Below are 13,831 nucleotides of genomic sequence, written 5' to 3'. Positions count from 1 at the left end.
GCTTTGTGCTGTCCTCGACTGCTTTCCCAGGCTGCAAGCAGGGAGCTGGATGGGAAGTGGGGCTGTCGGGACTAGAACCGGTGCCCATATGGGATCCTGGCGCGTTCAAGGCAAGGACTTTAGCCACTAGGCCATGGTGCCGGGCCCTTGTTACTGAATTACTGAATTTCTACACTTGATTCAGGGACTTGGCTTTTCTGTGCTTTTTTTTTTTTTTTTTTTTAATCATTTCGGTGGAACATTTGGACATGTGGGCATATGTATCTTTATATTTATCAGTATATGTATAACACATGCGTGTGTGTTTATAAATTATGTGTAGATAGCTAGGTGGTAGATGTGTATGGATCAGAAATACATGGTAGCACACTTGTTTCAGACAGTAAACAAGCAAAAACCTGATCCTAAAAAAACAAGCAGAAAGCTAACCCTTATTTATATTGAATGTAATACCTGATCACAAAGAGATACTTCAAAGTAATGGAAAAAATTTGAATTAGTGAGAAATTATGACATTGACTGGGAGAAAGAACATTCTGGATATATACAGTTAAATCTTAAGGGAATTTTAGATTTTAAATGCTAATATGTAAATCACTAGAGAAATATAGGAGATGTTTTAATTAAATTCATATGGGAGAAATCTTAAGAAAATTAAGCATTTGGACTGACTTTGTGATAGTTCATTTAATATGCTCATTTAACTGCCAAAAAGTCAGAATATTTTGCTGTTACTTAAAAAAGATTACTTCTTTGAGAGAGAGAATCAATGAATGTATGAGTGAAAGAATCTGTTGGCTGGTTCACTTCCCAAATGACTGCAGTGGCCAGGCTTGGGCCAAGTTGAATCCAGGAACGAGAAGCTTCATCTGAGTCTCCAACGTGGGGGCAATGTTTCAAGCACTTGAACCACTCTCCACTGCTTTCTCAGGTTTATTACTAGGGGCCTGGAATGGAAATGGAGCAGGTTGGACTTGAACTGGTTTTCATATGTGAGGCCAGCATCATAGGTAGAGTGGTTTTATGCACTGAGCCAGCCACAGAATATTTGGTTTTAATTTTAAAATATTTCCTTAAGATTTATTTATTTTTATTGTAAAGGCAGTTTACGGAGAGAAGGAGAGGCAGAAAGATCTTTTGTCTGTTGGTACACTCTCCAGATGACTGCATTGGCCAGAGCTGAGCCAAACCAAGCTGAGCCGAGCTGAACCAGTCAGGAGCCAGGAGCCTGTTATGGGCTCCCCTGTGTGTCCAGGATTCCAGGGCTTTGGGCCATCCTCTGCTGCTTTCCCAGGCCACAAACAGGCAGCTGGAGGGGAAGTGTAGCAGCCAGGATTAGAACCGGTGCCCATATGGGATGCTGGCGCTTGGAGATAAAGGATTGATCAGTAGAATCAATGCACTGGCCTTAGAATATTTGGTGTTTAAGTAGGGTATCAAATTGTGGAATAAAGGATATAATGTAATGTAATGTCAACAAAAATAAAAGCTAAATTCACTAATTGTACAAAATGGTGTCCACGAAAATAGGTATTTTTTTTTTAAATGCTCAGTTTATTTAAACATTTATTTGAAAGAGCAATAGACAGACATCTTTCACCTGCTAGTTCAGTCTCTAAATGGCCGCAACAGTTAGGTTGGCGCTGGTCCAAAACCAGGAGCCACAGACACCACTTGGGTCTCCCATGTGGGTGCCAGGAGCTCAAGCATTTGGCCTGTCTTCTGAGGTCTTCCCAGATGCATTAGTAGGGTGCCTGATTGGAATCAGAGTAATGGGGACTCAGACGGGCTTTCCAATATAGAATGCTGGCATCACAAGCTGTGGCTTAATTAGTTACACCACAGTGTTAACCTTGATGAAATAGATGCTTCAGCACAAAAATTAGAAGTAAAATCTAGGGGACTGGTATTGTGGTACATGAATGGAAGATACCTCTCTCCCTCTGTTCTCTGTAACTACCTTTCATATGTGTGTGTACACATATATAAACAAACACAAATATGAAGTAATAACTGAGTATTACAAACTTTATAACCTTCTTGAATTCTTTTTGTTTCTTGTATTTTCAAGTACATTGTAAAACCATTGAAGGGTAGACGTTTAGCCTGGTGATTAACAGTGCCACTTGGGATGTCCCTGTTCTGTATTGGAATTATGCCCCATCTCTGGATCCTGATTGTAGCTTTCTAAAAATGTGGACTCAGGAAGGCAGCAGGTGCCACCCATCTGGAAGACCTGGGTTTGGTTCCCATTTACTAGGTTCCACCTGATCCAGTCCCAGCTGTTAGGTGCACTTGAGGAGTGAGCCAGTGAATCATAGCTCTGGCTTACCTCTTACTGCCTCTTAAAATAGAAAAGGATGTTAGTAAATATTTATTTTTTTTTTGAATTTACATGAAATTTTCTGTTAAATAATTTCATAATTTTATCATAGTCTTTCTGTTTATTTTTTTTAATTTTTTTTTTGTTTTTTTTTTTCCATCCCCCGCCCCCCCGTCTTTCTGTTTATAATAAAATTACACCATGCACAGTGTAGTATCAAATATTAATAGAAAACCTTAACTGTTCTTCATAAATCAGCTTATCAGGTATAATATAACAAGTAAAAATATTTGAAATGAATTAAGGTATTTTTGGATTTGGAGAAGTTCTCAAGTAAAAATATGAGATGCCAAGTTGTACTAGGCTAAGCTGCCACCTGTGGCACAGCATTCATGTACCGGTTTATGTCCTGGCTGCTTCAGGTGCCTTCCAGCTCCTTGCTGAAGGAGTGGGAAAGCAGTCACTTAGGAGTCCTGGAGGAAGCTCCTGGTTCCTGGATCCTGGCTTTGGATTGGCTTAGATCTGTTCACTGTGGTCCTTTGGAGAGGGAATCAGCAGATGGGAGATTTTTCTCTTCATATTTCTTTCTGTCTGTAACTCTACTTTTCCAATAAAACAATAAAATAAATTTTTAAAAGAATTGGGCACGAGAAATTATACCTGCTGAGTTAGATTGGATCTGGCATTTATGTTTTCCTGAAAGTTTTCTTCATTCCATAGAGTGTAGTTATTGTCTAATTGGGATACTGATGATTCTTGTTGTATATTTTATGTGACATTCTGAGTTTATGGTGGTAAATATGGGGACTGAGTTTTGTAAAAGTGGCTCGTAACATAATTAGGACACAGGTGATTGTATTTTGAAATAGGTTAAGAGTGGCATAGTTTTTAGTGACATATTTTGAGTAAGTGTCAGAAATGATCATTTGAAACCATAAAAGGTTGAAATCTTTGAAATGTGTTCTTTAGATTGGGAGTCAGTAAACCATTTTTACATGGCTTACAAACAAAGTACGTTAAGGCATTTGAATTTCACTGTTTGTATATTTCTTAAAGTCCATTACTGATGCATCACAACGAAGTTGAATAGTTGTTGACAAAGACTGTATATGCCATTCTTATCACTTTGTATTTGTTTGGTGTGCTACAAATTGCAGTGGTGCAGGTATAATTTGACAGTGTTTTATGTGCTGCACGTTGCTGGTTTCCAATATTTACTTATTATACTGAGTATCTGTCATGTCAAGGTAATAAAAAATGGCAAAAAATGGACTTTGACATGGAGTGCTTTTCAGACACAGTGGAATGTAGGTTATTTTGTTGAATTAGCAAGCACTGTTCATGTTATGTTGTTCAGTGACACTGCAGCTGTGATAAAAGAATACATTATGTGTTGAAATTGCTACAGAAAATATATTCCATGTTATGGAAAAGCAGCAATCAGAAAACCCAGAAGTTTTCAAATGAAATAACTCATTACAGCATAATTTTTTCACAAAAATTAGAATGTGTCTACTACCAAAATAAGTTTCCACGTGGGTCATTTGTCAGCCAAGCAAGGAGAGCCAGTTACTGATGTTGAGTTAATTAAATTGTGTTTGATTGCAGTAGTCAAATTTATGTCCGGAGAAAATACACTTATTTTAAGCTATTAGTTTTTCGGCAAGAACACTTAATTTAAAAGTTGAGGACATTTGAAGCAACATCAATATCCAATTAAAAAACAAAGCAGATGATTTAGAGTGGTTTTCTTTGGCTCTTGATGAGCTCACAGATGTTATTGATAGTACTCAGTTGTTTATTCAACGAGTCAGTGCCAAGTTTGAAGTGGCAGGAAAACTACCCTTATGAATAGTCTTTGTGGAACAACTACAGAGAAGAGTATTTTGAAGTTGAGACAACACCAAGTACAATCTGAAGTGGTATCTGCTAAGATGTTGTAATGGCTGGTTATAAAATATGCATAAGATCAAAAAATGACTTAATTGGACAAATTTACAAAGCTTGTAAATATAAGCTGTTCAAAGCCTATTTTTATTCTGTTACCAGCAGGTACTTTTCACAAAACATGTAAATGTATAGTCTGTTTTATGGAGTCAATATAGTTTCCTACGAATGTCATACACTTTCATGGACTTAACTAGCATCAGCTGCTAGAAATAGAAACTGAACATCCTGACTGGTTTCACACTGATAGTTTTTTGGAACTGTGTGAGCTAAAGACTGAAATAGAAATTTTTCTGACAAGGACTGACTCTATAGTTACTGTTGTCGAATACTGGCTATCCTTTAAAATTAGCTTTTTCTGAAGATTTTATATTGCTTTTAAATGTAACCTAAGTTACAAGGCAAAGTGTGAAACTTAGACTGAAGTAAAGTCATTTCAGTGACAGCTGATGTTTGAATCCCAAGTAATGTCAAGCTGCTTTATATACTTCATATGCTATTAAAGAGTTTAGATCTTTGTGAATTTGCTTTGATAGCATCTCTAGCCTCAAATTGCAGTATTATTGTTTTTCAGACATTGATGCAAGTGCGATGAAAACGTCCGTATTTCACAATCCACTTAATTGTGCAGTTGAGGAACTTCTACCTAATCTTCATTTGGAAGTGATTAATATGTAATGTAGTGAACATATTGAAAGGCAGGTATTGAAAGAAGACTCTAATATAAGTAACTGCCTTCTAAGTAATGAATGTGCTCTATTAAAATCATGTGCTGTGGATTAAATTAATGTTTGCTAGTATCTTATCTGTGTGAAGACATTTCAAAAGGTAAATGAGTACATAAAACCTCATGCAAGCCAGCAGTAACAGGTGAGAATTTGCAGTAGGTTTTCATGACAGGAAATTGAATTAAATGAAGTGTTATCCTTTAAAAAGAATTTGTCTTTTCTTTCCAGATTTGTAATGTATTATACTCATTATTATATCTTAAGTTTTATTTATAGAAGGTTTGTAGACACTTTTTTCTCAGGTGATCAGTTTTGTAATTTTGTGTAAAGGACTGAAATAGTTATGATTGGACCTTCTACAGAAAAATGCTATAGATACTTGTTCAGCAGTGTTTCTTGACACTGAATGTATATAGTAATGACCCAAGTATCTTGTTAAAATGCGATTCTGATTTGGAGGACGAAATATTATGAATTTCTTACATATTATGTGATAACAATTGTTGCTAATCCATTCTGAATGACAACTTTCAAGATTTTATTTTTAGACTAAAATAGCAATAATTTGTTAAGCATCTGTTATGCGCCAATGTATTGGTGGTTCATGAATATTTTGCCTCTTTAAAACATCTTAGCAACTTGGAACGGTGCTGGGGTATAGCAGCCTAAAACCTCTTCCTTGCTCTGCTGGCATTCCAGAGGGATGCCAGTTCATATCCTGGCTGCTCCATATGTGATCTAGCTCTCTGCCCATGTCCTGGGAAAGCAGCAGAGGGTGGCTCAAGTCTTTGGGCCCCTGCAGCCACATGGAAGACCTTTAAGAAGCTCCTATCTCCAGGCTTTGGATCGACCCTGCTCTGGCCATTGTGGCCATTTGCGGAGTCAACTAGTATATGGAGGATCTCTTTCTGCTTATCCTTTTCTCCTTAACTCAGTCTTCAAATGTAACAACAACAACAATAAAATAAATCTTTAAAAAAAAATTTGCTAACTTGTTTAGAAGACATTTAAGGATGACAGTGAGGTTGGGCCCCAAAGAATTTTGGCTAAATTTCTTTTCTCCGCTTGGTGCTTGTAGAGTTTCCTCTGTGACTTCATGTGATATATAGCAGGGGGAAAAAAATGGGGGGTGAAACAAAACACCTTATTATTAGCTGGCTTAGTGTGCTCAGCTTCCCTGCTAAGTCCCCAACCACCAATCAACCAGTTTTGAAGTCAAGAAGCAGGCATGATATATAGCACAAATATCTTGCAGTTTTCTTTTAGTATATTTTTTTGGCCTTTCTCTTTTGTAACCGTGACTTACCAACCAGCCATATCTTTTTTTTTTTTTTTAAGATTTATGTATTTTTATTGCAAAGTCAGATATACAGAGAATAGGAGAGACAGAGAGGAAGATTTTCCACCTGTTAATTCACTCCCCAAGAGGCCACAACAACCGGAGCTGAGCTGATCCGAAGCCAGGAGCACAGAGCTTGTTCTGGGTTTCCCACATGGGTGCAGAGTCCCAAGGCTTTGGGCCATCCTCAACTGCTTTTCCAAGCCACAAGCAGGGAGCTGGATGGGAAGCGAAGCTGCCGGGATTAGAACCAGCGCCCATATGGGATCCTGGCGTGTTTAAGGCGAGAACTTTAGCCACTGGGCCACGGCGCTGGGCCCTATAACCAGCCACATCTTAACAATTTTGGTCAAGGTACTGCAAAATCAAGTGGCCAGAGGTGGGTACTGAGTGTGTTTGAATGACAAGTGACTTCTGAATAGGAGAGAAGGGGGTCTTTATTTTGATTTTTTTAATCTTTTGTTTTTTAAGATTTATTTATTTTATTGGAAAATCAGATCTACAGAGAGGAGACAGAGAGGTCTTCTGTCCGCTGGTTCACTTCCCAAGTAGCTACAATGGCCAGAGCTGATCTGATCCGAAGCCAGGAGCGAAGAGCTGCTTCTGGGTCTCCCACGTGGGTGTAGGGTTCTAAGGTTTTGGGCCGTCCTGTACTGCTTTCCCAGGTCATCATCAGGGTGTGGAGGGAAAGTGAAGCAGCTGAGACGTGAACCTGCACCCGTATGGGAAGTTGACGCTTGCAGGGGGAGTATTATCAAATTGAGCCATTGTGCTGGCCTCCTAGTTTTTAAAGATCTTTAAAAGTGTTCAATTCAGTGGCAGTACGTAGATTTAGATTGTTCTATCATTACTGCCATTCTTCCTTATTTTTGCCATGTTCTCCAAGTAAGACTCCTTTGCATATTTAATATTAACTTTCCATCCCACTGTATCCTCTAGCTTCCAACAAGCCTCATTTTGATTTTTGTCTGCATTTGGCCATGCTAGGGAGCATTAAGCAATATTTGTCCTGTTATAACTTGCTTATTTTAGTTAGAATTCAAGGCTCTTCATGTTGTGGAATGTCCAGATTTTCTTCATTTTAAAGTCTATAAATGATATTCTTGTTTGTATGAGAGTACTATAGAAAATTATAGGAAAGTGGAACTGCAAGTTTATTTTAGTACATAAAATTGGATTATAAACTAATAGGGTTTTTTGCAAGATGGGATTTGCCATGAATTTTTTTTTTGAGGCCGTCATAGTTCATAGCACATTCTATATTCATTTACATTCATCCATTGGTAAGCACTTGAGCTGCTTCCATCTTTTGCATATTGTGAATAGTGCTGCTATAAGCATGGATGTATAAATGCCTCTTCACATACCATTTTTCACTTCTGTTATGTGCTCTCAAGTGACATTACTGGATCATATGGTAGTTCTGTGTTTGATTTTTTTGAGGAGCTGCCATACTACTTTTCTTCAGTGGCTGTTGCATCAAATTTTCACAGCATTCTGATTACGCCATATCGTTTCTTGGATGCCCACAACATTTGGATCTCCTGTGTGGGTTGCAGAACCCCAGGCACATAGGACATTTACTACCTCCCAGGTGCATTAACAGGAAATTGTGTAAGAAACAGATCTGGGCACACGGTTAGTGTGGCTTAAGCCCCTGTGCCACAGCTCTCATAACAGGATGCGAAGTACCATAGCGTTGTGATTTTTGCTGTGCTTACTGGCCATTTAAATATCTTCTTTGGAGGAATTTTTATTCAAATCCTTTGCCCCTGATTTTTGTTGTTGCTGCTCATGGTCTTTCATGTATCCCAGATTACCAGTTCTGTTTCTGATCAATGATTCTGATGTTTTCTCTGCTTTGTGGGTTGCCTTTTCCTTGTGCTTTTGATTTAACTAGTGATGCATCAAAGTTTTCATTCTGATGAGGTCCCACTTAGGTGTCACAACCAAGAAATTTTTGCCAAATCCAGTGCTTTAAAGTTTTCGCCCTGTGTTTTCTGTTAGGTTTTAAATTCTGTGTTTAGGTGTTTGGTTCATCTTGAGTTAAAGTAGTATGGGTTCAACTTAAAAATTTTCTGACATTAATTTGACAACCAGTTTTTCCTGTTACTACTTGTTGGAGGCTGTGTTTTTGTTTTTCTGTTTTGCCATTGAATGGTTTTGGTACTGTTGTCAAAAATTATTTAATGTATTTTCTCGACTCAGTTTATTTTAAAAATTTGATTTAATGTTTTCAAAAATAGTCCTGTGCCAAGGGAAACATTGATATTTGGGTTTTTTGTTTGTTGCTCTTGTTTGTTGTTTTTGATTTTGTTTTAGATTTATTCATTTGTTTGTGAGAGAGCAAGGGAACGTTTTCTACCTGCTGATTCATTCTGCAGATGATCAGAACAGCCAGAGGTCGGCCAGGCTGAAAAGAGGAGCTTGGAACTTCTCCCAGATCTCCTAGCGTGGGTGCCGTTGTCCACATACTTGGATCATTCTCTGCTGCTTTTTTCAGGCCATCAGCAGGGAGCTGGGTCTGAATTGGAGTAGCTGGGATCCCAACTGACACTCTTATGGGGTGTTAGCATTGCAGGCAGTGGCCTTGTCCGCTATGCCACAGCACTGGCCTTGTATTTTTTAAGATTTTTTTTTTTATTGGAAAGGCAGATATATATAGAGGAGGAGAGACAGAGAGGAAAATCTTCCATCTGCTGATTCACTCCCCAAGCGGCCGCAATGGTTGGAGCTGAACCGAGCTGAAACCAAGAGCCAGGAGCCTCTTCTGGGTCTCCCACATGGGTGCAGGGTCCCAAGGCTCTGGGCTGTCCTTGCCTGCTTTCCCAGGCCACAAGCAGGGAGCTGGATGGGAAGCAGGCCCATATTGGCTATGGAAGGAGAACAGGAGTCTGTGCTTGGGATATTCCTACTTGATGAAGATTAGGGAAGAAGAGGAAGTATGGCTGGCTTGTGAAGACTACAGCTGTGTGTGTGTGTGTGTGTGTATGTTTGCTTTCCCCACTCAGTGATGTACTGGCAGCACCAGAGGGAAAATAAATGGAATCACCAATGGTTCCTAAGAATGATGTTACAAATCACCAGTTTTCTGGATAATTGAATGATAATATTTTTAGTCTGAAAGCTCAAGTCGTAATTTTTTTAAACTGATTTTATTTTCATTGGAAAGGCAGGTTTTACAGAGAAAGATCTTCCATCTGCTGGTTCATTCCCCAAGTGGCTTGAACTGAACCAGTCCTCAGGCAGGAACCAAGAGCCACACAGGTGCAAGGGTCCTAAACACTTGGGCCATCCTCCACTGCCCTCCTAGGGCACAAACACGGAGTTAGATGGAAAGTGGAACTGCTGGGACACAAACCAGGCGCCCACATGGGATGCTGGCACTTGTCAATTGAGGCATTGCGCCGAGCTCCTGTAGTCATTTTAAGAGGACAGAACTGAGGGCAGAAAAAGGCAAATGAGGTGAGATAAGATGCCAGAGAGATGGGCTCTTGTAGGTGTCAGGAACGAATGGGATTAAATTCTATAGATTTTGAGTCACTGTTTTCTGAGATAAGCAGGGAGTGGTCAGGGAAGGGTATGTGTAGGTTCAGGAATGATACATGGGAGAGGATGATCTTTGTCTTGCTGGTTCTCTGTAGATGAGAAAGCAAACTTTAAAAGATAAGGTCCAAAGTGAGTTGTTAAACATTAGGAGAGGAGTGTCAGGGTGTATGGTAGTTGCTTAGCTCTGGATTTTGGTGTTAACCTCCCTACCTTTTGACAGCCATGAATTTTTGTTGGCTCTCTAATGCCTTGTCAAGAGACAGTCAGCAGATATAGATCAAGTACTTGTTTTAAGAGTTTAACAGAACTTGAGCTGAGATATTGTGCTCCTTTAGCTGTATAGTTGTAATTACATGAAGGTGCAGAGCTATTGACTCTTAATTCTCTAGGTGATTATTTAATAACAGCCCTACTTCAGTAGTGTCACATGTGTGTTGTGTTTCTTCTACCTTGTGGAAACAAAATTGAAACGGGCAGTTTTGTCCAGTTGGCTCTTTGTAAGTTCCACATCCACAGGTTCAGTCAAATTGAATATTTGAAAAAGGAAAAATTACGCTTGTGATTGAACATGTGCAGACTTCTCCCCTTTATAATCATTCCCTAAAAATGCAGTGTAACTATTTCCATAGCATGCACATTATGTTAGGAATTATTATAAGTAGTCTAGAGAGGATTTGAAGTATACAGAAGGGTTTGTGTAAGTTATAGGCAAATACAATGCTGCCATTTTAATATCAGGAACTTTAACATCCTTGAATTTTGATGTGAGGAGTGCTGGAAACATTCAGTTCAAGATACTGAGACTGTTAAAAATATCTAAAGGAGTATAACAGGGAGAAAACAGTCATTTCGATTAAAAATGTAGCTAAGTGCCACTTCATTAATTGATAATGTCAAATGTCAACATTCTGTATAAGCTTAGGGTGGGAAGGTTGAGAGCAGTATTTTTCAAACTTCAGTCCATGGTCCACTAATGGCTTATGAAATCAGTGTAATGATTCACAGCCAGTGTTTTCCCCCTTATTTGTTTGAGAGGTAGAGGCAGAAAGGGGGAGAGCCAGCCAGCCAGAGAAACTCCTGCCTACTGCTCACTTTTCATGAGCCTGCTGTGGCAGGAGCTTTGCTTGACCAGAGCTTAAAGGTGGGAACTTAGTCCAGGTCTCTGATGTGGGTGTCCAGAAACAGTTCCTTGACTTCATCACTACTGCCTCATGGGATTCACCTTCACAGAAAGCTGGAATGGGACTCCAGGCACTACTGTGTGGGATCTGCATACCTTAGCTGCTACACCCAAAGCCCATAAAAGCAGCCCCTAACTGCCTGTTGCTCCTGTCAACCAACCAAGCCCATCTTTTTTTTTTTAAGTTTTTTTTTTTTTTTTTTTTTTTTTTAATTAGAAAGGCAGAGATACAGAGAAGATCTTCATCTGCTGGTTCACTCCTCAAGCAGCTGCACCAGCTGGTGCTGAGCTGATCCAAAGCCAGGAGCCAGGAACCTCCTCCAGGTCTCCAATGTGGGTGCAGGGTCCCAAGGCTTTGAGCCGTCCTTGACTGCTTTCCAAGGCCACAGCAGGGGGCTGGATAGGATGTGGGGTTGCCAGGATTAGAACCGGCGCCCATATGGGATCCTGGCGCATGCAAGGTGAGAACTTTAGCTGCTAGGCTACTGTGCCGAGCCCCAACCCCATCTTTCTTAACAGATACGAGTATTCTAGATAATACACTCTATAGGATTCCACAGTGTGGAAAGAATATGTGACTTGTAAAATTTTGTTGTATGTATGTAATTTGTGTGCTGAATTTGATGAAGAACAGTGGTTGTAGTTGGAAATGTTAGAAATCACTACGATGTGTTAAGCATGCACATAGATGTTTATGAACTTTTTAACTGGACACATGTGTTGTGTTTGTGTGTGTATGAATGCAGGTGTACACACACACACACTTGTATGTTTTCTTAATAGGTGCAATGGATGAGCTTCACAGTCTGGATCCGAGAAGGCAAGAGCTGTTGGAAGCCAGGTTCACTGGAGTTGCGAGTGGGAGCACGGGGAGCACGGGCAGCTGCAGTGTTGGAGCGAAAGTGAGTACAGCTCTCGCTGGACGTGGCGATCTTTGTGTCGAGGTGATCTCTGACACATATGCAGAGCGGCAGTCCATTACTTCCTGGAGCTTTTATGATTATGAAAAAGTTGGCAATAATTCCTGGTGTACCTAATTGGCAGGAGAATTAGGATACCGCATGATGTGTTTCAGGGATAAAAAAAAAGTGCTATTAAGTACGCATGTGATTACATTTGGCTAACTGAGGTAGTTTCCCAGTTCAGAAGCCTTTGTCTTTAAACACATCTGCAAACTTCTGTTTTGCTGTGCAAGCTAACACATTCACAGGTTCTAGGGTGAGAGCCTGGTGCCAGGAACTACTATGTACTAATCATATACTGTCATCCTTCTGTTTTAGTTTTCAAAACTTTGTTTAGTACATTGGGAATAATTGGTGATGACTAATGCTGAAATAATTCCTAGGATGAAGTCTTACCAAACTATTTTATAATATAGCAAAAGTAAGATTAATAAGCTCTCATATAAAAGGGTCCAGTTGACACCTGATTACAAGATAGAATGAGTTTTGTTCTGTTGATAAGTAAATTTTATTTTTGTCAATTGGATTATCTGCTAAAGATCCTTAGATATGTTGAGTATTTACAGTGCTGTAGTTAGAATGATTCAAAGATGAAGTTTGAAAACTAAAATGACGTCATTTAGGTGAGTTATATACTTCTCACTATGAGCAATAAGCGCATTCTAAGTTTCCTTTATTTTTATAGTTTCACTGTGTATTTGTGAGTTCTTCTAGCATCTACCTTTTGTATAGCATTGGTAGCATTTCAGTTTTCTTTGTGAGGCAGGGAGAGAAAGTAAAAGAAATGTATTTCCCATTTGCTGATTTATTCCCAGATGTCTACAACAGCTAGAGTTGGTCTATGCAGAAGTTGGGAACATGATCTGGTTCTCCCATGTGGTTGGCAAGGACCCAATTGAAAAATTCACCTGCTGCCTTCCGGGGAAGGCAAAAACAGAAAGCTAGAGCCTAAAGTGGAGTAGCCAGGACAGGAGCTCTTGGTGCTATGTTACGGGATACATACATCCCAAGTGACAACTCAACCAACATGCCAAATGTGTTTATATTAAGACATAAATCACATACTGTAAAGTGGACCCATGGAAAATATACGTTTGGGGCTTTGTAAATATGTTTGCAATGCTGTGCAAGCATTAACACTATCATTTTCTAGATAGTTCTTATCACCCTGAAAATTAGGCCATAAGCATTAGAAGCAACACTGCTGTTAACCCTGCCCCAAACCCCACATTCTCACCACTGGCATCCACTCTGCTTTGTTTTTCTGGATGTGCCTCTTCATATAAATGGAGTTATGTTTTTTGTGACGTTTTGTGTTGCACTTTTCAGCCCACTCATTTTGAGAGTTACAGTTTGAGTCAGTAGTCCATTACAGAATTATCCCATGTCTTGTTTATCTGTTCATGAATTGGTGGACATTTGTGGTTTTTCCTGTTTTTTTTTTTTTTTATTTGTTTGTTTGACATAGTTGATTAGGGTGCAAAGGGTCTGTTTTTATTTATTTTTTTTAAGTGAGTGTTGTATAATACAGTGATAGAAGTTTTTGTGTGGACTTGGTTTTCTAGGTAAATAAGTAGGAGTGCTATACTGATTTTTATGATAATTATACATGTTTAATTTCTAAAAGATTTATTTAATTTTTTTTTTAATCTGAAAGGCGAATCTAGAGAAAGATAAATTTTTTTTTTAAGATTTATTTATTTTTATTGAAAAGGCAGATATACAGAGAGGAGAGACAGGGAGGAAGATCTTCTGTCTGCTGATTCACCCCCCAGATGGCCGTAATGGCCTAAGCTGTGCCAA

At 39.2% G+C, this 13,831-nt stretch overlaps 1 protein-coding gene across 2 annotated transcripts in view; it reads left to right on the top strand.

Moving 5' to 3' along the window:
• The window catches only part of TLK1 (tousled like kinase 1), a 150,594-nt gene that overhangs the window by 39,156 nt on the left and 97,607 nt on the right, over positions 1 to 13,831 (top strand). For both annotated transcript variants that reach the window (XM_058664620.1, XM_058664619.1), the window contains exon 2: positions 11,850 to 11,968. In XM_058664620.1, coding sequence (XP_058520603.1) covers positions 11,850 to 11,968 — 119 coding nt within the window. The remainder of the gene's footprint in view (positions 1 to 11,849; positions 11,969 to 13,831) is intronic.

Source organism: Ochotona princeps, chromosome 5 (genome assembly GCF_030435755.1).
Source record: "Ochotona princeps isolate mOchPri1 chromosome 5, mOchPri1.hap1, whole genome shotgun sequence".
Taxonomy (NCBI): domain Eukaryota; kingdom Metazoa; phylum Chordata; class Mammalia; order Lagomorpha; family Ochotonidae; genus Ochotona; species Ochotona princeps.
This window is presented reverse-complemented; position numbering and strand designations above follow the sequence as displayed.